General features: G+C 45.4%; 1 protein-coding gene across 1 annotated transcript in view; it reads left to right on the top strand.

The window, feature by feature from the left end:
* Positions 1-21,836, top strand: part of ABCB6 (ATP binding cassette subfamily B member 6 (Langereis blood group)) — a 61,114-nt gene that overhangs the window by 26,881 nt on the left and 12,397 nt on the right. Inside the window, exons 5-14 of the mRNA XM_040358120.1 lie at positions 1,043-1,135; positions 1,226-1,418; positions 4,411-4,532; positions 5,727-5,836; positions 7,471-7,536; positions 9,658-9,783; positions 9,897-9,973; positions 12,834-12,897; positions 14,622-14,707; positions 17,235-17,292. Of these exons, the coding sequence (XP_040214054.1) occupies positions 1,043-1,135; positions 1,226-1,418; positions 4,411-4,532; positions 5,727-5,836; positions 7,471-7,536; positions 9,658-9,783; positions 9,897-9,973; positions 12,834-12,897; positions 14,622-14,707; positions 17,235-17,292 (995 nt within the window). The remainder of the gene's footprint in view (positions 1-1,042; positions 1,136-1,225; positions 1,419-4,410; positions 4,533-5,726; positions 5,837-7,470; positions 7,537-9,657; positions 9,784-9,896; positions 9,974-12,833; positions 12,898-14,621; positions 14,708-17,234; positions 17,293-21,836) is intronic.

Below are 21,836 nucleotides of genomic sequence, written 5' to 3'. Positions count from 1 at the left end.
GTTCATCCATCCCCCTGCATCCCACTCCAGTTCATCCATCCCCCTGCATCCCACTCCAGTTCATCCATCCCCCTGGATCCCACTCCAGTTCCATCCATCCATCCCCCTGCATCCCACTCCAGTTCATCCATCCCCCTGCATCCCACTCCAGTTCATCCATCCCCCCTGCATCCCACTCCAGTTCATCCATCCCCCTGCATCCCACTCCAGTTCCATCCATCCCCCTGCATCCCACTCCAGTTCATCCATCCCCCCTGCATCCCACTCCAGTTCATCCATCCCCCCTGCATCCCACTCCAGTTCATCCATCCCCCTGCATCCCACTCCAGTTCATCCATCCCCCTGCATCCCACTCCAGTTCATCCATCCCCCTGCATCCCACTCCAGTTCATCCATCCCCCCTGCATCCCACTCCAGTTCATCCATCCCCCTGCATCCCACTCCAGTTCATCCATCCCCCTGCATCCCACTCCAGATCCATCCATCCCCCCCCCCCCTGAATCCCACTCCAGTTCCATCCACCCCCCCCCCCCTGAATCCCACTCCAGTTCCATACCTCCATCCATCCCCCCTGGATCCCACTCCAGATTCATCCACCCCCCCCCCCCCCCCCCTGGATGGATCCCACTCCAGATCCATCCATCCACCCCCCCCCCCCCCCCCTGGATCCCACTCCAGTTCCACACATCCATCAATCCCTCCCACTCAAGATCCACCGCCCCCCTGGCCATGTTTTTTGCTACACCAACCCTAGTGATGCCAGCAGTCTGTTTTTCACAAGCTCTCCAGCAGAATATATCAGTTTGCATAGATGAGACAAACCACTTAAGTGGAGGGGGTGCTCAGCTTTTATTTATTCATGTAAAACCTTTATCCCAAAAGGAAAAAAAACATGTTGGCAGCAGTTTGGCTTCATTTTTTATTTAGTGTCCTTAACCATTTCAATACCAGCACTTTCACTAAAAGTGTACCGAATGGAAATGTTGGTGCCAATCAGATGTGGACTTGTTTGTCATGTGACTATGTGTTGTCTCCATCACAGTGGACCAGCTGACGGAGGGATCGGTCTGGCACACGTTGGCTCTCACCGTCTGCATATACGTACTGCTCAAGCTGCTGCAAGGAGGAGGAGCGGGTAAGTACAGGAGGGACCCCACCATTGGGGGAGGTTCTGTCCGGTCCATGTGGCTGTTTGCTGTGAGATTTTTTGTTTTGTGCCTTTCAGGTGCAACAGGGTTTGTGAGTAACTTAAGAACCTTCCTATGGATCCGGGTCCAGCAGTTCACAAACCGCGAGGTGCAGATCCGCCTGTTCGCCCACCTGCACTCGCTGTCCTTGCGCTGGCATCTTGGACGCAAGACGGGGGAGGTGTTGCGTAGTGTGGACAGAGGGACGAGCAGCATCAACAGTCTACTGAGGTACGACTGATATTACAGGCCAACAACAGAATGAATTAATTATTATTTTTTATTGCGCTATAAACAAAAAACCAGACTATTTTGAGAAAAAAAAACTTTTTTTATTTTTTTTTTTTATTTTTTTTTTTCTGCTATAAAACATATACAATAAAAAAAAAAATGTAAAAAATCCAATTTCTTCATCCAATTTAGGCCAATATGCATTCTGCTACATATTTTTGGTAAGAAAATTCCCAATAAGCGTATATTGATTGGTTTGCGCAAAAGTTATAGCGTCTACAGACCGTGGGATATTTTTGCCCAAGCCAATTTTCAGCGCAGTCGCACTTTGAATGAAAATTGCGCGGTCATGCTACACTGTACCTAAAACAATTTTTGTTTTTATAATTTTGTTCCCACAAATAGATCTTTTCTTTTGTTGGTATTTGATCACCTCTGCAATTTTTATTTCTTATTTTTTGCGCAACAACTAAAAAAAGACCGAAAATTTTGAAAATAACGTTTTTATTTTTTTCTGTAAATTTTTATTTTTTTTTGTAAATAAGTACGTTTTCTTCTTCAATTACAGACACCGACGAGGTGACACTGTTGGGCACTGATAGGCGGCGCTGGTATGCAGCACTGATGGGCACTCATAGGCGACATTAATGGGCGGTACTTATGGGTGGCACTGATGGGTACTTATGGGTGGCACAGATGGCATCAATTGTTTATCCCATATTGTGCCAGTCAGTGCCCATGTTGCCAGTCAGTGCCCATTTGTGGGCACTGATTGGCATCTATTCTTATTATTATTATTATTATTATTATAATTTTTTTTTTTTTTTCATTGTTGCCCCCTTCCCTGGTGGTCCAGTGTGGGCATCCGAGGGGGGCTGCGCTAATAAACAATCAGCGCGAACCCCCCCTGTCAAGAGAGCCGCCGATCGGCTCTCCTCTACACACGTCTGTCAGACGTGAGTGAGGAAGAGCCGATCAACGGCTCTTCCTGTTTACATCGTGATCAGCTGTGATTGGACACGGCTGATCATGTGGTAAACGGCCCCTGCCGGAGGCTCTTTACCGAGATCGGAGATGCAGGGTTTCAGACTGACATGCCGCATGGGGGTGCGCGCCAACATGTTATCCTGCTGGACGTCAATAGACGTCCAGTCAGGATAACACGACAACTTCCTGGATGTCATAATACTATTGACCGGGCGGGAAGTGGTTAAGGAATAATGGCATTGCAAAAGCGTTCCGCATTTTGCCACGGTTCTGTAATCGCGGACAGAATCGCAGCCATTCTGCCCGCGATCCAAATTGCTCAGGCAAGAATGGAGCCTTATGTTTATCAACACTGCTCAGACATAAAATGGAGAGATACAAAGTAATGTTACTTTTGTATCTACTTTTTCATTCATGCAGAAACTCTCACTAATCGGCCTTACAGTAATTAATTTCTTCTCCCTTTAACTATTAGTTCCTTCCGTTTTTATTTCTATTTTATTAGCCATTATTATCTAAACCTTTTTTATTTTATGTTTTTTTTTTTTTTTTAAACATTTGTTCTTCTTCTTCTTTCTTCTCCTCCTCTTCTTCTTCTTTTTTTTTTTTTAAACGTATGTATATATATGTGTGTGTGTGTGTGTGTGTGTATATATGTATGTGTATATATATATATATATATATATATATATATATATATATATATATATATATATAAAATATATACCGTGTTTCCCGGAAAATAAGACCGGGTCTTATATTAATTTTGTCTACAAAAAACACACTAGGGCTTATTTTCAGGGGATGTCTTATTTATTTATGGTATGTACAAAAAAGTTTCTCCCCCTGTCAGCTCTGGAGTCAGCATTGTGAAATTCTGTAATCCCAAAAATAAACCTTTGTTTAAAGACCTTATAAAATGATGTAATCTGTTCTGTAAAAAGATAATATCATGTGCAGTGTGTCTCCTTGTGTAACATTATTGTGGAAAAAACCTTATTTACAGTGCCGCTTGCCGCTCACGTGACCCGCTGGAGCTCTTCTTCCCTACTCCAAATACTGCAGAGGGAGGGGCCAAGATCCTCAATGACGTCAGCCCCACTCTGAGTACTGCAGTGGGTAGGGGCTTAATAAAGTTTTATTGAAAAAAAAACAGCTGACATCAGCTGGGAGGAGAGGAGAAGAGCTCCGGCGGTTCACATGAGCGCCCAGCAGTGCTGTAAATAAGGTATTTTCCACAATAAAGTCACAAAAGGGAGACACACTGCACATTATATAATCTTTTTACAGAACGGATTATATGTTTTTACAAGGACTTTAACTAGGGCATATTTTTGGGGTAGGGCTTATATTGCAGCCATCCCAGAAACTCACGCTAGGTCTTATTTTCAGGGTAGGGCTTATTTTCGGAGAAACAGGGTGTGTGTGTATATGTATGTGTATATAATATATATATATATATATATATATATATAATATAATATATATATATATATATATATATATATATATATATATATATATATATATATATATATATATATATATATATATATATATATATATATATATAAATTTTTTTTTTAAAAGTGAATTAATTTGTTGCAATGCTTTGTACCAGAATCATAATGTTGGTGTCATTTTAAATGGGGCATATAATAGAATAACATTTTATAGTTTTAGGGCCCTTTTACACGGGGCTGTCCGTGTGTGAGCTCTGCTTTGCTCAGCGGGGGTCGCTCGGTCGACAATATTATAAAAAGAAAGTATTTGTTTTATCCATTAAAAAAAAAAAAAAAAATAATATAGTATGTTCTACTTTATCTTTAAATAATGACAATATTATTGCCGCATAAATAGGTCCATAGAAATGCAAAAACTTCTCTGATCCAAAGGAGGTGAGAGGGCGATGGTTACAGGTTCTCTTTGATGATGCAATGTTCATATTCCTGGCACAGCTTGGCACTGATCAATCCTTCTCTTTTTTTTTTTTTTTTCCTTCCAGTTATATAGTGTTCAGTATACTTCCCACCATTGCCGATATTATCATTGGGATCATCTATTTCACGTCTTCCTTCAATGCCTGGTTTGGGTTGATCATTTTCGTCTGTATGACTTTATATCTCAGTAAGTACTAAGAGAAGGTGCAGGAAGTTTTATGTGTAAAGGCCGCTGTTGGCTTTGTTGTAATAATACTATAATGAAATGGCATGCTTAAAGCTGACCTTCACCCTCCTTGTAAATATCCTCCCCCTCCCCCTCCTCAACTGTCCGCAAATAGGGTGTTCTGACAAAATGTCGAACTCGGCAGAAAATCGAACCACGTCACTTCCGCTTTCTTCAAACCATCAGAAATTGCTCATTTGGACGCATTGGTGTTTGGAACAGTGGCGGTGTGTCCATAAAAGGCGCACGGGCACCGCCCCCTCTCTCCTGCCACCCCTCTATTACCATAGATTCATGCATTGCACAAATCTATTTACGTTCGCCGCTGCCACCCCCTATTGAGGCGCCGACCCCTTTTCGGGCACCGGGATCCTGAATTGCAGCGGCGGGGTATTTTTTGGAAGCACCTGGCTAGAGCCATAGGCATCCAAAAAGGTGAACAGCGGGCGCCATGCTGTTCGCAGTTCACTCGGCCTTGTGTTAGGAAAGCGAATGAATATTCGCTTTCCTAACACTGAACCGCCTCTCTACTTTGATCATATTTCATGTCTGAGGTTTAGGCTCCATTCACATCTAGGCAGACAAATTCGCGGCGTTTTGTCCCGCGAATTGTGGCGGCAAATAGCGTTTTGTACCGCGATTGTGCCCCTCTATGGAGATGGTTCCCGAACGCCGAAAGCCGCCTGAAAAAAAGGTCCGGGGACCTTTTTTCAGGCGGCAGGCGTTCGGCGTGGAGATGTGAACCATCTCCATAGAGGGCAATGTCTTTTCATCCCTCTGGCGGCAGCGGCGTCGCACTACAGGCGACAAAACGCCTAGATGTGAATGGGGACTAAAGTATTCAAAGTGATCAGTTTACTGGCTTTTCACGCAATTAGATTAATTAAATGAATGCTTATACTTTTTTTTATTTTATTTTTTCCAGTGAAGATTCTCTTGTTTGAATATCTTGTGTTTTCATAAGGCATAACAAAAGTCATAATAGTGCCATTCATATTTGTACAATACAATGAAAAGTTGGTGAAGATTCCCAACTTCTTTATTAAATTAGCCATAAACTCTCAGCTTAGATTCTGTTGGGTCCTCGTTATGATTGGCGCGTGATCTGCGGTCTGGGGGGGAAAGTCCTCTAACAATCTTATTCCTGATTCGCAGCTCTCACCATCATTATCACTGAATGGAGAACGAAATACCGCCGGGATATGAACACCAGAGACAATGAAGCCAAATCCCGGGCTGTAGACTCTCTGCTCAACTTCGAAACGGTGACCCTTTTTTTTTTTTTTATTATTCTTTATATTTTTTTTTGTAAACTGACGAGCCCTGATGTGTGACACTTATATGGTTTGTGTGTTTTTTACTTTGGTTGTGAATATTATTTTTGAATTAAGATGGGGTCCTGCTGACCTGCAGCATGGCGATCTCCCATTCTGAGCCCCAGTATAGCTGCCTCCAATGCTTAGAAATCCCCGGAGCTTAATCTCCTAAATGTACCCCACCAGGAGGTGCATATAGGAGCATTCCAACTGGTCGGCGCCATCACACGGTCAATGCCGATTAATCAGAACCCGCGTAGCCCATCCTCTCAGCGGGAAGAAGAAGAGAGAAATCCCTGCGGCTTTTAAAGTCCCAACCCCTGTAAAGGTGAACTTGCACTTTAAAGTGTGTTTTTTCCAAATTTATTGCATTTGAAAAACCACGGAGCAAATACAGTGTGACATAAAATATTGCAACAACCACCATTTTATTCTCTAGGGTCACTGCTAAAAAAGTGTGTGTGTGTGTGTGTATATGTGTGTGTGTATATGTATATATATATAAAATATATATATATATATATATATATATATATATATAATATATATATATATATTCAGGTAGGGGCGTGCATCTTTAAGGCAGCATAGCGTATCGTATTTACGCTACGCCGCCGTAAGTCAGAGAGGCAAGTGCTGTATTCACAAATCACTTGCCTCCTAAGTTGCGGCCTAGCGTAAATCGGCCGGCGTAAGCGCGCCTAATTCAAATGAGGATGTGGGCGGCGTGTTTTATGTAAATTACTTGTGACCCGACGTGATTGACGTTTTTTACGAACGGCTCCAAAGTACGCCGCAAGGACGTATTGGTTTTGACGTGAACGTAAATTACGTCCAGCCCTATTCACGGACGACTTGCGCAAACAACGTAAAATTTTCAAATTTCGATGTGGGAACGACGGCCATACTTGACATTGACTAGTCCAGCTATTTGATGGAATAACTTTACGCCGGGAATCGCCTTACGTAAACGGCGTACCTTTACTGCGATGGGCGCACGTACGTTCGTTCATCTGCGTATCTAGTCATTTACATATTCTACGCCGAACTCAACGGAAGCGCCACCTAGCGGCCAGCCTAAATATTGCACCCTAAGATACGACGGCGCAGGCTGTCGTATCTTAGCTAGGTTTAAGTGTATCTCAGTTACGACGGCGCAGATTCAGAGTTACGTTGGCGTATCTACTCATACGCCGGCGTAAATCTTTCTGAATATAGCTAATAATGTTTGGGAGTTCTAAGTAATTTTCTAGCAAAAATTACTGTTTTAAACTTGTAAGGAACAAATGTTTAGTTTTTTTAAGTGGTTAAACTGACCTCATTTACAGACCAAAGTTCATCATTTTGAAATGAAAGAACTAAATGTTACAATGTTTCTCTTCATCTGCCTGAGCACTTCACTAGCTTAGAATCGCATAAGGAAAGGGAAATCCTGTGCAAGTGTGCAGAGACAGGCGCACAACCCTACATGCACAGTGCTTCCATCCCTGCACAGAAAAGAAAAATAAGCGCCCGCGGGGCCGGGTAAAAAATGAGACTGAGCCCCTAATGCTAACAACGTATTTCTGTCTGTCGCATTTCAGGTGAAATATTATAATGCTGAAGACTATGAGGTGAACAGATTCAATGATGCCATCCTGAAATACCAGGTCAGTGCATAGACACCTTGTTCCAGGGTTACTTTTACTTTGTTTGGGATTCTGTCCAAGTAAGATAATGGCCTCATGCACACCAGTGTTCATTTTCATGTCAAATTTCGATTTTGGTTTTAGTTCTTGTCTTGACTAAAATGCAATTTTTAGTTTTAGGCCCCCTTCACACATACAGGGTCCGTTCGTCCGTTTTACATCCATCCGTTGATGGATGAAAGACGGACATCAATGCGTGTCTAGGTAAAAACAGATAACGGACGATCATCTATTTTCATCCGCTTCCATCAACATACGTTTGATCCCGTGAAATCCCTATTTTTTCTAAATGGCTGTTATTTATAATATTCTGGAGCTCTACCTGTTTCCTCCGCCTGGGCGATTATGTCATTAGGCTCCTCCCATGGACTCCTGGGACATCGGTATCCTGTATCCCAGGAGTCCTTGGGAGTTGTCTAATACCAAAATCTTGCGCTATTTTCCCGTCCAGGAAATTACGCGATTGGGAGGAGTTTGTCACCATTTTCAAGGAGGAGCATCTACAGGTAGGAAGTAAGGCCGCTCGTTTCCGAAGAACGACTATAATTTTCATTAAGAAGTGATGCGGGCACTGAAAATCTAGATCCAGCAGAATATCTTTATCATAAAAATGAGATTATGATGGGGGACAGGTTGCTGTTACAACCTGGTGCGGGAACTTCTGCCTCCGCTGCTATGGCTACGTGCCGGCTGTAACGGGCGCCGCACAATGGCCTTACTGCGCAAGTGCGAGATTGAGAGGTGCATGCTGGATAACCAGCTGCACCAATTCCCAAAAATTAGATACAGGAGGGCTTCAAATGCCCACAGTGGAGATGGACCCTGCCTGCTTCCGAGATAATAAGCGGTCATGTTAGTAAAGCGGCGATTATCGGAACCAATTCAATCATACAGTTTGATAAAAGATCAGGAGATATCTATTACCATTTACCACCAAATGAAAGCCCAATTTATCCTCAATAAAAACATGGTATAATCCAACTGGATCAGTGGCGTAGCGTGGGGGGCGCGAGGGGTGCCGTGGCCCTGGGCGCAACATTTAGGGGGGCGAAATCCCGTGCCTGTGTGTGTGTGTGTCCGGCTCCGTCGTCCTAATTTTTATTTCCAGTGCCTCTCTGCGCTTCGGCCGCCATGTTCCGCTGCAGGATGGACCCTGGCGCCCTGTGATTGGGAGAATTGAGTCCTGTGCAGCGGCGGAGCTGGCCTGTCCTCTATCGCTGGTGAGCGGGGCTGGCATGCGCTTGGCTGTGAGTCGCCGCTGTCTCCTCCTCCTCCTCCTCCCTTCCGGAATCTGGACCAGATCCCAGATTGTTTCCCCGTTGTGGCAGGCAGTTTGACAGACCGCAGAGCAGATCATGGAAGAAAAGAAGATGAGTGAGAGACTCCCTTGTGAGTCGTGTTGCTGGCCTGCTGGGGGAGTGGACATGGTCTGGGGAGAGGGAGCAGCCAGTAAGTCAGTTTAGTGGTTAGTGTGGTGTAGGAATCAGGTAGGCCAGTGTAGGAATCGGGTAGGTCGGTGTAGTGGCCAGTGTAGGAATCGGGTAGGTCAGTGTAGTGGTCAGTGTAGGAATCGGGTAGGTCGGTGTAGTGGCCAGTGTAGGAATCGGGTAGGTCAGTGTAGGAATCGGGTAGGTTGGTGTAGTGGCCAGTCTAGTGGTCAGTGTAGGAATCGGGTAGGTCAGTGTAGGAATCGGGTAGGTCAGTACTATTGTAGGAATGTAAGGGACTTAGAGTGCGAAAAGTTCACTGGTTGGGGGGGGGGGGGGGCAAATTACTTGCCTTGCCCCCAGGCGCTGACAACCCACGCTACGCCACTGACCTGGATGCACAAAGTAGTTTACTAACACATGTCAAAGTTGCAAAATTGGGCTTGGGCATGAAGATTTGTTTTACCCTTAGGTGCCAAGGGGTTAATATTGTCTTATATTGACTTGTCAGTTAGCACTGATGAAGGGGGGAGTTGTGAATGCCAGAAACGTGTTGTCTTTATCTTCTTATCTTTCACCAAGAATAATAAAGCCCGCGTCCATCTGTTTTCTTCATTGAACTGTAAGTTCTTCAGTGGTTTTCTCTCTCCTTTAGGTGTCGGAGTGGAAGGTTAATGCTACGCTGGCCTTTTTAAATCAGACCCAGAACCTTATCATAGGGCTGGGGCTGTTGGCTGGCTCGTTGCTGTGCGCCTACTTCGTCACTGAAAACAAGTTTAAAGTAAGTTAAAATACCTTACCGTGTCCCTGTGCCCTACCTGTGTGTGTGTGTGTGTGTGTGTGTGTGTACAGATGGATCTCCTCTCTCTGACTTCTTCTTTCTTGCATCCGCAGGTTGGTGACTATGTGCTTTTCGGCACCTATATCATCCAACTTTACACACCGCTCAACTGGTTTGGTACCTACTACAGGTAAGTTGTGCTGAGAAGCCACGAGATAAGGATCAAATGATTTATTGTATCATTGATGAAGTGGAACCTTGGATTACGAGCATAATCCGTTCCAGGAGAATGCTTGTAATCCAAAGCACTCGCATATTAAAGCAAGTTTCCCCATAGAAGTCAATGTAAACTAAAATAATTTGTTCCGCATTGACTTCTATGGTGTGGGGGAGGGGCACTGGAGAGCCTTGGAAAGACTCAGAAAGGCTCGGGGACAGCTCAGCTGAACTCAGGAAAACCTCAGGCTCGGGAATGGAGTATTTCCGAACGGCCTCGATCGGTTTCGGTAAACTTGCACAGTGACAGTACCGGCACATATGCTCTGAAGGTCTGGCATACAGTGCCGGACCTTCAGAGCCCATGCCATCAACAGCGGCTCGTGACATCATCGCACCCCCAGCCACTCGTAGCAAGAGGATGTGAACCTGGAAGCAAGACCAGGATAAGGTTTAAACCCTCTCAGCAGTGGCATTGGAGGGCTTCGTTCTAAGGTAAGTCTCTCATAATGTGCTAGTATGCGATGCATATTAGCACGGTCAGGGGCAGACTGGCAACTCATGGGGCCCCTGGGCTTACAGATGGCCACCACGCTAGGAGGCAGAACAGAGGCAGGGCAGCTAAAGTCTCAGGATTTTCATATCAAAAGCATATCAATGTCGGTTTCAGACATATCAGGGACAGATGTAAAATAAACACAGATTTTTACATACTGTCCCTGGTTTTACTGAGCCTGGCAACCCTGATGGAACCCCCTAGTGGCATGGGGCCCTCGGGCAGTGCCCGAGAGCCTCAATGGTCAGTCTGCCCCTGAGCATGGTATGATATTGCCTTGCAGGGGATTTTTTATTTTTTTCCCATCAACTGCAGTTTACCACTGCTTTTAACACCTACTTCTAATCATGTGGGGGACTGCCCACTCACAGCCCTTGACCACTGTATTAAATACCATTTGAGTTGCATGCAGTAACTCAAATAAGGGTATCTTTGTGACCTCAGGACATTGTGCGGGACACAGCATCGTCGGGACTGAGATCCAAGATGCAGGACTGTGGAGCTAGGACATTGGTAAAAGAAATAAGGGCTTGGTACTGATGAGAGTTAAATGGTTGGACCAAGTTTTGGAAGCTTGAGGAGCAACCAATTCAACCCTAGCATAAATTTTAAGTTGTGGGTTTGATTTGGTTTACTGGGCTTATGGGTAAACCTATCAGCCATAACTCTGGTATTTTTTATATATTTTTTCTCAGCAAGCAATTCTGTTTCTGGTAAAAGCGTTCTGAGTGGCTGATTAGCCGATGGATCGCTTTTAAAAGCAGCAGGTAGGGGTCGCGCCCCCTCAAAATAACTTGACACACAGCCATTAAACCGATGGCAACAAAAGTGAGTACACACCTGAGTGAAAATGTCCAAAGTGTCAATATTTTGTGTGGCCACCATTATTTTCCAGCACTGCCTTAACCCTCTTTGGCATGGAGTTCAGCAGAGCTTCACAGGTTGTCACTGGAGTCTCTTCTACTCCTCCATGACGACATCACAGAGCTGGTGGATGTTAGAGACCTTTCGCTCCTCCACCTTCCGTTTGAGGATGTCCCACAGATGCTCAGTAGGGTTTAGGTCTGGAGACGTGCTTGGTCAGTTCATGAACTTTACACTCAGCTCCTTTAGCAAAGCAGTGGTCGTCTTGAAGGTGTGTTTGGGGTTGTTATGTTAGAATACTACCCTGCGGCCCAGTGAAGCCCTCAGATGTTTGTTAGAGAACCTTGGTGTATAAACCGCATCATGAAGGCCAAGAAACACAACAGACAGTTCAGGGATATTGTTGTGGAAACGTTTAAAGCAGGGTTATGTTATTTAAAAAAATTAATAAATAACCCAATTGCTTACTGAGCAATGTTTAATCCACCATCCGAAAATGGAAGGAGTATGGCACAGCTGCAAACTTACCAAGAGAAGCAGCCATGGTAACTCTGGAGGAGCTACAGAGATCCACAGCTCAGGTGGGAGAATCTGTCCACAGGACAACTATTAGTCGTCTCTCCACATATCTGCCCTTTATGGAAGAGTGACGAGAAGAAAGTCATTGATGAAAGAAAGCCGTGAGAAGTCCTGCTTGCAGTTTGTGAGAAGCCATGTGGGGGAGGGGACACTGCAAACATGTGGAAGAAGGTGCACTGGTCAGATGAGACCAAAATTTTACTTCTTAGCCTTTTAAAGCCTTTATGGAGGAGTGGCAAGATGAAAGCCATTGTTGAAAAAGCAAAACGCTATGTGTGGCGGAAAACTAACATTGCACATCACCCTGAACACACCATCCCCACTGTGAAACACGGTGGTGGCAGCATCATGTTGTGGGGATTTTCTTCAGCAGGGACAGGGAAGCTGGTCAGAGTTGATGGGAAGATGGATGGAGCCAAAAACAGGGCAATCTTAGAAAAAAACCTGTTAGAGTCTGCAAAAGACTTGAGACAGGGTGGAGGTTCACCTTCCAGCAGGACAACGACCTTAAACATACAGCCAGAGCTACAATGGAATGGTTTAGCTCGGGGATCTCCAAACTACAGCCCTCCAGCTGTTGAGGAACTACACGTCCCATGATCCACTCTGACATTCACAGACACGACTAGGTATTATGGAAATTGTAGTTCCTGGAAAAACTGGAGGGCCATAGTTTGGAGTCCCCTGGTTTAGATCAAAGCATATTCGTGTGTTAGAATGGCCCAGTCAAAGTCCAGACCTAAATCACATTGAGAATCTGTGGCAAGACTTGAAAATTGATTGGAGATTCTATGTGAAGTTTGTGTTGCTCAAAATGTTTATCTGTCTGTTACAGGATGATTCAGAATTCATTCATTGATATGGAGAACATGTTTGATCTCTTCAGTGAAGAGGAGGAGGTGAGCAGCCTTTTATGTATCTGTTGTACAAGATCTATAGATCCACCAATAACGATCTAGTACCAGGGTCTGCATGATTGGATATGACTCGGATCGTCTGAGACTACTCAGACGATCCGAGTTAGAGTTAGAGTTTTGTTAGAGTTTTGATTGTACAATTGGATTGTAATGTGTATTGCCATCTTTAGGGCTCATTCATACCGACGGGGATGTGCTGTGCTCCATTTAACGCCCCCTGGTGGTGTGTGTTGTAGAAGGACCGTGCAATACGATGTTATAATGTATTGTACTTCTTTTTACTTTACTTTTTTTATTTTTATTTTCAATTCAGCTCTATGCACCACAGTGGGTTGCAATGCATTGCGATGTGCTGCATAAAAAACTATTTTATGCTGCATTTTAACACAACACTATACACACAACGGCCACATTATTGGGTACACCTTGCTAGTCCCGTGTTGGACCCCCTTTTGCCTTCATTCTTGGTAGGGTTGTCCCGATACCGATACTAGTATCGGTATCGGGACCGATTCCGAGTATTTGCGGGAGTACTCATACTCCCGCAAATACCCCCGATACCGAAATAGAATACTCCCCCATGCCCCTCGCCGCCGACGCATCCCGCCGCTACGCCGCATCCCCGCTTGGTTAATACGGGCGGGGAACATTACAGCTTTCATTTGAATAGCTGTAGTGTTTCCCGCCGCGAATAGACACTCCCCCTTGCTCGGGTGAACTGTCCAATCCCGAGCAAGGGGGAGTGTCTATACGCAGCGCGGCGCGAAAGACTACAGCTATTCAAATGAAAGCTGTAATGTTCCCCGCCCGTATTAACCAAGCGGCGGCACGGCGCTGCAGCATGTACGGTAAGGGGGACATGGGTGCATATATGGGGGGACATGGGTGCATATATGGGGGGACATGGGTGCATATATGGGGGGACATGGGTGCATATATGGGGGGACATGGGTGCATATATGGGGGGACATGGCTGCATATGGGGGGACATGGCTGGATATGGGGGGGGGGGCATGGCTGGATATGGGGGGGACATGGCTGCATATGGGGGAGACATGGCTGGATATGGGGGGAGACATGGCTGGATATGGGGGGGGACATGGCTGGATATGGGGGGGGACATGGCTGGATATGGGGGGGGACATGGCTGGATATGTGGGGGGACATGGCTGGATATGTGGGGGGACATGGCTGGATATGTGGGGGGACATGGCTGCATTTGGGGACACATTTAAAAAAAAGTATCGGTATTCGGTATCGGCGAGTACTTGAAAAAAAGTATCGGTACTCGTACTCAGTCCTAAAAAAGTGGTATCGGGACAACCCTAATTCTTGGTGGCATAGATACAACAAGGTGTTGGAAACATTCCTCTGAGGTTTTGGTCCACAATGACATGATGGCATCACACAGTTTCTGCCGATTTGTTGGCTGCCCATCCATGATGGGAATCCCATTCCACCACAACCCAAAGGGTCTCTATTGGATGAGATCCGGTGAGTGTGGAGGCCATTGGAGTACAGGGACCTCATTGTCCAGTGGTGAGATGATTGGAGCTTTGTGACTAAACGGAAAACGTGATATGCATTTTAAAAAAAACGAATATCGCATTTTACAACGCACAGAAGTGAACGGGCCCTCAAAGTTTAGCCTGGATACGGTTGATCGCCCTGGCTAATCATTTTCTTGTTTTGTCTGGACTCCGCAGGTAAAGGATTTGCCGAATGCCGACCAGCTGAGGTTCCGCACTGGAAAAATAGAGTTTGAAAATGTCTATTTCAGCTATACAGACGGGTACGGGTCCAACATATATATCTCAGTATCAGGATAAAGCACACATCTTTATGTATTGCACTGTCTATACTAGGGGAAGGAATGGCTTTTTTCACACTTTATCTGCTCAGCGAGCTGAAGGGACCTGACATACTGGGGGGGGGGGGGTTATTTACTAAAACTGGGGGGGGGGTGTTTAATTACTAAAACTGGGGAGTGGGAATCTGGTTTACCGCTGTATAGAAATTCTAATCGACTGGTTTACCATGTTTACTGTTGAGAGCCGGCTGTTACTCCTTGCGGCTTCACTTCCGGCTTCCTACTGCACCCGTGCGAACTGTGCTATGCTTTGTGATTGGTCCTGCAGCCTTCTGAGACCTGTGACGTGTCCCAGAAGTTTGCGGGGGGGCGGACTTCTGAGGGTAAGTTTCACTTTAAGGGCGTGCCAGGGCAGCTTGTGTTGCCCATTACCCCAAACAAAGGTATTAAAGTCTGTGAGCTTAAAGCGGAGGTTCACCCAAAAAACCAAGTATATAACATTACATTCAGTATACCTCAAACATGTACAGTATGTCGTTTATTTTTTTATTTTTTTGGGGCCCCTAATGGACGGGCCGAAGGTGCCCCATCTCCCTCTCTGGGTTATGGGTAGAATAGATCTTATCAAAATGATTTTACTCCCCAAAATAGAATATATTCTCTGGCATTCACCCACGTATCTACTACTCAATTTTCTTCAGAGGTTCACCCAAAAAACAAGTATATAACATTACATTCAGTATACCTCAAACATGTACAGTATGCCGTTTTTTTGGGGGGTAACATACGATATTATCGGTATTTTCCTCCCGGCTTCCGGGTACTCCCGCGGGACTGGGCGTTCCTGTGCAGTGCCGCAATGTCATCTGGGACTTCGCCCATATGATTGACGTGCCTGAGAAAAACTCCCACCGGCTGATAAGGCGCATCACGACTTTCCGAAAGTAGCCGAACCGCGAGTCGGCTCTATACGGCGCCTGCGCAGTCAGCTCTACACGACTCCTAGTCGGTGCGCAGGCGCCGTATAGAGCTGACTCGCAGTTCGGCTACTTTTGGAAAGTCGTGACGCGCCTTATCAGCCGGGGGGGAGTTTTTCTCAGGCACGTCAATCATATGGGCGAAGTCCCAGATGACATTGCGGCACTGCACAGGAACGCCCACTCCCGCGGGAGCGAGTACCCGGAAGCCGGGAGGAAAATACCGATAATATCGTATGTTACCCCCCAAAAAAACGGCATACTGTACATGTTTGAGGTATACTGAATGTAATGTTGTATACTTGTTTTTTGGGTGAACCTCTGCTTTAAGAAAATTGAGTAGTAGATACGTGGGTGAATGCCAGAGAATATATTCTATTTTGGGGAGTAAAATCATTTTGATAAGATCTATTCTACCCATAACCCAGAGAGGGAGACGGCAACCTTCGGCCCGTCCATTAGGGGCGCTAGGCGCCGCCCCCTTCAATGCAATGGATAGATTCACGCAAAGCATGAATCTATCCATGGCTGCGGCGGCCACCTGCTATTCATGTGTCCGGCCCCTTTCAGGGCACCGGGAGCATGAATTACAGCGGCCAGGTTTTTCTTAAGCACCTGATTAGAGCCAGAGGCTTCAAGTGCCTGTGGACCAACTGGCAGACAGCAGTGTTTTCCACCCCCCCCCCCCCCCCAACAAAAATAACACTAGCCGCCACTGGAGACGGGTTATGATTTCTTAGGCTCGGTTGACATATATGTGAATCGGACAGTTTTTTTTAACCACATCCGATATAACATGAACCGGACTGGCTTTAAATAGCGCCGGTTCACACGGCTAGGAAGGCCGCGGCCAATTTTTGAAAAGAAAAATCCTGCGCGATTTTGGGTCTGATCCAAGCAAAAATTTGTACATGAACCGGTAAACAAAACCGCACCTGACTGCAAAAACGATGGGGGTGTGTGGGCTCCAGAGCATTTTTCGCAATGTAAAAAATGGCCATTAAAAATTTAGAACATGCTCTATACATTTTTGCGTCGTTTTTAACGTCGTGAAAATGGTCGTGTGTGGGCTTTAACGACGTGAAGAAAACGTGCATGCTCAGAAGCAAGTTATGAGACGGGAGCGTTCTTTCTGGTAAAACTACCATTCATAATGGAGTAAGCACATTCATCACGCTGTAACAGACTGAAAAGCGCAAATCGTCTTTTACTAACACGGAATCAGCAAAAGCAGCCCCAAGGGTGGCGCCATCCGCATTGGAACTTCCCCCTTTATAGTGCCGTCGTACGCGTTGTACGTCACCGCGCTTTGCTAGAGCATTTTTTTTTTTTTTTTTTCACGATCGTGTGTAGGCAAGGTATGCGTAACAATAATCGGGTTGAAAAAAAACTAGACCATTAAAAACGGTCGTGTGTACGCGGCATTACAGTTATTTCACCTCATTTTCCTGAGGCCTTTTGGTGAACCCTGACATAAAATTCATGATCTGATTTAACAATGTTTAACTGTTTTTCTCTTTGCACCACCATAGACGTGAGATCCTGCGAGATGTCTCTTTCACTGTGATGCCGGGGCAGACTGTGGCACTGGTGAGTTTTATTGCATGTATGACACAGTCCATTGTGTAAATCAAGGGCCAGATTCTCGTAGGAGCACGCATCTTTGTGCAGGCGTAACGTATCCTATATACGTTACGCCTCCGCAACTTAGACGGGCAAGTGCAGTATTCTTAAAGCACTTGCTCCGTAAGTTGCGGTGGCGTAGCGTAAATAGGCCGGCGTAAGCCCGCCTAATTCAAATGTGTAAAGATGTGGGCATGTGTTATGTAAATGTTATGTGACCCCCACGTAAATGACGCTTTTTACGTACGGCGCATGCGCCGTCCGTGGACATATCCCAGTGTGCATTGCTCCAAAGTACGCCGCAAGGACGTATTTGTTTCGACGTGAACGTAAGTTACGTCCAGCCCCATTCACGAACGATTTACGCAAACAACGTAAAATTTCCTAAATTCGACGGAGGAACGACGTCCATACTTAACATTGGTACACCGCATGTACGCCTCGTATAGCAGGGGTAACTTTACGCCGGGAAAAGCCGAACGTAAATGGCGTATCTGTACTGCGTCGGCCGGGCGTACGTTCGTGAATTCGCGTATCTAGCTGATTTACATATTTCTACACGTAAATCAGCGTACATGCCCCTAGCGGCCAGCGTAAATATGCAGTTAAGATCCGACGGCCGGATCTAATACTAATCTATGCACAACTGATTCTAAGAATCAGGCGCATAGATACGCCGTGGTTGAGAATCTGGGCCCAAGAGTCTACACAGGGGTGCTCAACCCGTGGCTGGCGAAAACCCTCTGATGTGGCCCACAACCTCAAGCAAGGGAAGCGCATGCTCATGCTCTGGGCTGGTGGGTCGGCAAGCCCAGATCGCGATCACTGGGTTACTGACCTGCCCTCCCAAAGCATCAGAGTGCATGGAGGGAGCAGGAGGCACATAAGCCGATGTTTCCTCTGTAGCGCCGGCTCCTGTCCCAGGTGGAGTGATACCAATTGCACTTTACCTGGGTCCTTTCTAGCAGCCTGGAGGGTGATATCAGCAGAAGCTTGTTTTGAAGGGTGTAGATCGCACTGGACTGACTTGATCGGTCACTGGTTATGATTGGGAGGTCAGAAGGGCAGATAGGAAAGGTTTCCTTCCAAGAATTGGTGCCCTGCTTTATATGGAGAGAAGGTGAGCCCTGTTGTGGGCGGCCCTCGGAGGCATCATCCCAAGCGTCAGCTTACATCGGGAAAATCATAGATCTGATACAGAGAAACCATCAGGATCGTTTCCAATAACATTTAGCAGCAGGGCTGGCCTGGGACAAGAATTTGGCCCTGGACTTCATCCAGACCGGCCCACTTTGACAGGTCTCTCCCATGGTGGCCGGACAACTCCCGCCCCCCCCCCCCCCGACCACCCAAGCCCCCTCTCCCCCTTCACTAGCCACTAGCCATTCTACTTTATTAGAGTAGAACGGCTGGTACTGGTACTTTTATAGGCAGTACCAGTGAGGAAGCTAGACGTTATTTCACCCGGGGCAAAAAATCAGTTCCCCCACCCCCCCCTTATGGGACAAGATTCAGCTATCTGTCCCCTCCCCCATGCTCCTCTGTTGTCCCCCCTGATCCTCTGGTCCTCTCCCTGCTTCTTTGTTCCCCCCTGGGTGAGCGATGCAGGGAGGGAGAGGAGGTGAGTGCTGCGGGAAGGGAGAGACAGAGGAGCGGAGGAGGGGGGGGCGGCGGTCCGCTGTCACTGAAGCCGGCCCACTGAGCCACCAGCCCACCGGGAAACTCCCTGTAGCCCCAATGGCCAGTCCATCCCTGGCCCTGAGGAAGGAGGAGTCCTCTGTCCCCTGAAACGCAGACTTTGGGCCAGATTCACGTACAGCGGCGTATCTTTGAGCGGGCGTAGCGCATCTCATATGCGCTACGCCGGCGTAACATAGAGAGGCAAGACCAGTATTCACAAAGCACTTGCTCCTTGGGTTACGGCGGCGTAGCGTAAATGGTCTGGCGTAAGCCCGCCTAATTCAAATTAGGAAGGTAGTGGGCGTGTTGTATTAAAATTAACCGTGACCCCATGTAAATGAATGGCCGAACGAACGGCGCATGCTCGCGCATGCTCAGAATCACGTTGCATATACTCCCTAAGAAACGACGGCTCAATGCCTACGACGTGAACGTAACCTACGCCCAGCCCCATTCACGTACGACTTACGTAAACGACGTAAAATACGATGGCTGTTCCGACGTCCATACCCTAACATGACTTACCCCTGCTTTAGGTGGGATAACTTTACGCCGGACGTACGCCTTACGTAAACGGCGTAGCTTACTGCGACGGGCGCAAGTACGTTCGTGAATCGGCGTATCTAGGTCATTTACATATTCAACGTGTAAATCAATGGAAGCGCCCCTAGCGGCCAGCGTAAATATGCACCCGAGATACAACGGCGTAGGAGACTTGCGTCGGCCGGATGGAGCCATAATTCAGGCGTATCTTGTTTCAAGAATAAGGCGCATCCTAGAACTTGCGCGGCGTATCAGAAGATACATCGGCGTAAGTCGTACGTGAATCCATAATCCATAATTTCTAGCATCTGTGCTTCCAATAAAGCGTTTTTATAATCGCGTCTATTGTACATTTGACCGTTTTTTTACACTCGCCTCCCTTTGGTCAGCAGAAGCTGCACTTTTGCAATGGGCATTTTAGCACTTTTATAAAAAAAGCTACTAGGCTGCTTTCACACTGATCCACGGGTGCAGCGCAGTGCACCTGTGGATTGCCTGTGGTTAGCTGCACTGAGCCATAGACTTCTATTATATCCTGCGGGTTTGGTGGGCTTTCAGAAAATGCACCACTCCTGCAAGATGTAATGGAAAGTCTATGGCTCAGTGCAGCTCACCGCAGGAAAATCAATGCAAAAAGAGACCAATGCTCCTGCGCTCAAAAGATTGGCGTTGGGTGAATTGGAAAAGGAAGGAAGGAAATCTTCATCATTGCATCGGCTGTGCTGCCCCTCTCAACAGGTTGTGGGGAACCCAGGACAATTTCTAAAAAAAAAACGAGGACAGAGGTAGACATGTGCACTGGCAAAAGTTTTTTTTTTTTTATTTATTTTCTTTCTTTTTTTTTCGGAAATTCGGGAAATTACCATTTTTGAATTTTAGATTTTTGAACTTTAGATTTTTGAATTGTTACAATTTTGAAATGTCAATTTTTTTTAATTTTTCGTATTCCGAATTTTAAAAATTCAGGTTTTTTCGAATTTGTCATTTTCGAATTTTCTAAATTCGAAATTTTCTAAATTCTGAATTTTCGATTTTTTGGAAATACGAAAAATGTTTAATTCCAAAATTCGGAATTTCTAAAATTCTAAAATAAAAAAAATCGAAAATTCCACAATTTCGAAAATTCGGAATTTCGAAAGTTCAGTTAATTTTCACATTTTTCAATTTTCGCAATATTTAACTTTCTAATTTCGAATTTGAATCTTCAAATTATTTAATTTTCAAAAATGAATAATTTGTAGATTCGGAAAAAAATAATTTCGAAAATGGAAAAAATCCGAAAAATAAAAAAATCGAAAATTCAAAATATTTGTTTTGTTTTTTTATTTCCGATATATTTTATTTATTTTTTTCAAAAATGAAAAATTTGAAAATGAACAATTGTTTAATTCAGAATTCCAAAAATTTGAAAATTCTGAAATAAAAAAAATAAAAAAAAAACGAAATTTGGAAATACGAAAATTTGGAAATTCTAATTTTCGGAAATTCGAAATTTTCGGAAGTCCGAAAATTCGGAAATAAAAAAATTTGTTAATACGAAGATTCGGAATTAACGAATTTCCAAATTTTCGTTAAACAAATTAGAAACTAAACAAATTGCACATGTCTAGACAGAGGACACACCAGCCTTGCGCATTACCTTTGCAACACTGAAATTGATTAAAATAGAGATGATATACTCACAAACAAGTGATAAAATCTGGCAAATAATACAAAGTCCATCATAGACCTCATTAAGGAGGATCTGCCGGCCAGTAGACTTAGGTGAGATGAAAAACGTCCAAAGTAAGCTGACGCATTTTGAGGGTCACCCCTCTTCCTCAGAGCATCCCACCTAAAGCCTTGTACACACAATCGGATTTTCCACAGACAAAGCTTTGGACTTTTGTCCGAAGGGAGTTGGCCAGGAATTTGTCTTGCATACAAACGGCACACAATTTTCGGCCGAAAAAACACAAACGTAGTTGCTTACTATGTGGAATTTCAGCTCTTGAGCGCCACCCTTTGGTCACCTTCTGCTAATGTCATGTTTGAGCATGCGTGTTTGGACTTTTGGAAAATCCTAAGCCGATCCGTCCTTTGGCTCTCGTGTGCTGCTGCTGCCGCCATCTTTGGTAAGGGAATCAAGAAGTGAAGCCTTGTGGCTTCACTTCCTGGTTCCCTACTGCGCATCCACCACTCACGCTGCGCATTCTCACTGGTCCTTCTGGGATCTGTGTGTCTCCCAGAAGACAGCAGCAGGGGACAAAGGAAGTGGCGTAGATACCCACGGGTGGCTTGGGTATATC

This window comes from Rana temporaria, chromosome 6, assembly GCF_905171775.1.
Source record: "Rana temporaria chromosome 6, aRanTem1.1, whole genome shotgun sequence".
Lineage (NCBI taxonomy): Eukaryota > Metazoa > Chordata > Amphibia > Anura > Ranidae > Rana > Rana temporaria.
This window is presented reverse-complemented; position numbering and strand designations above follow the sequence as displayed.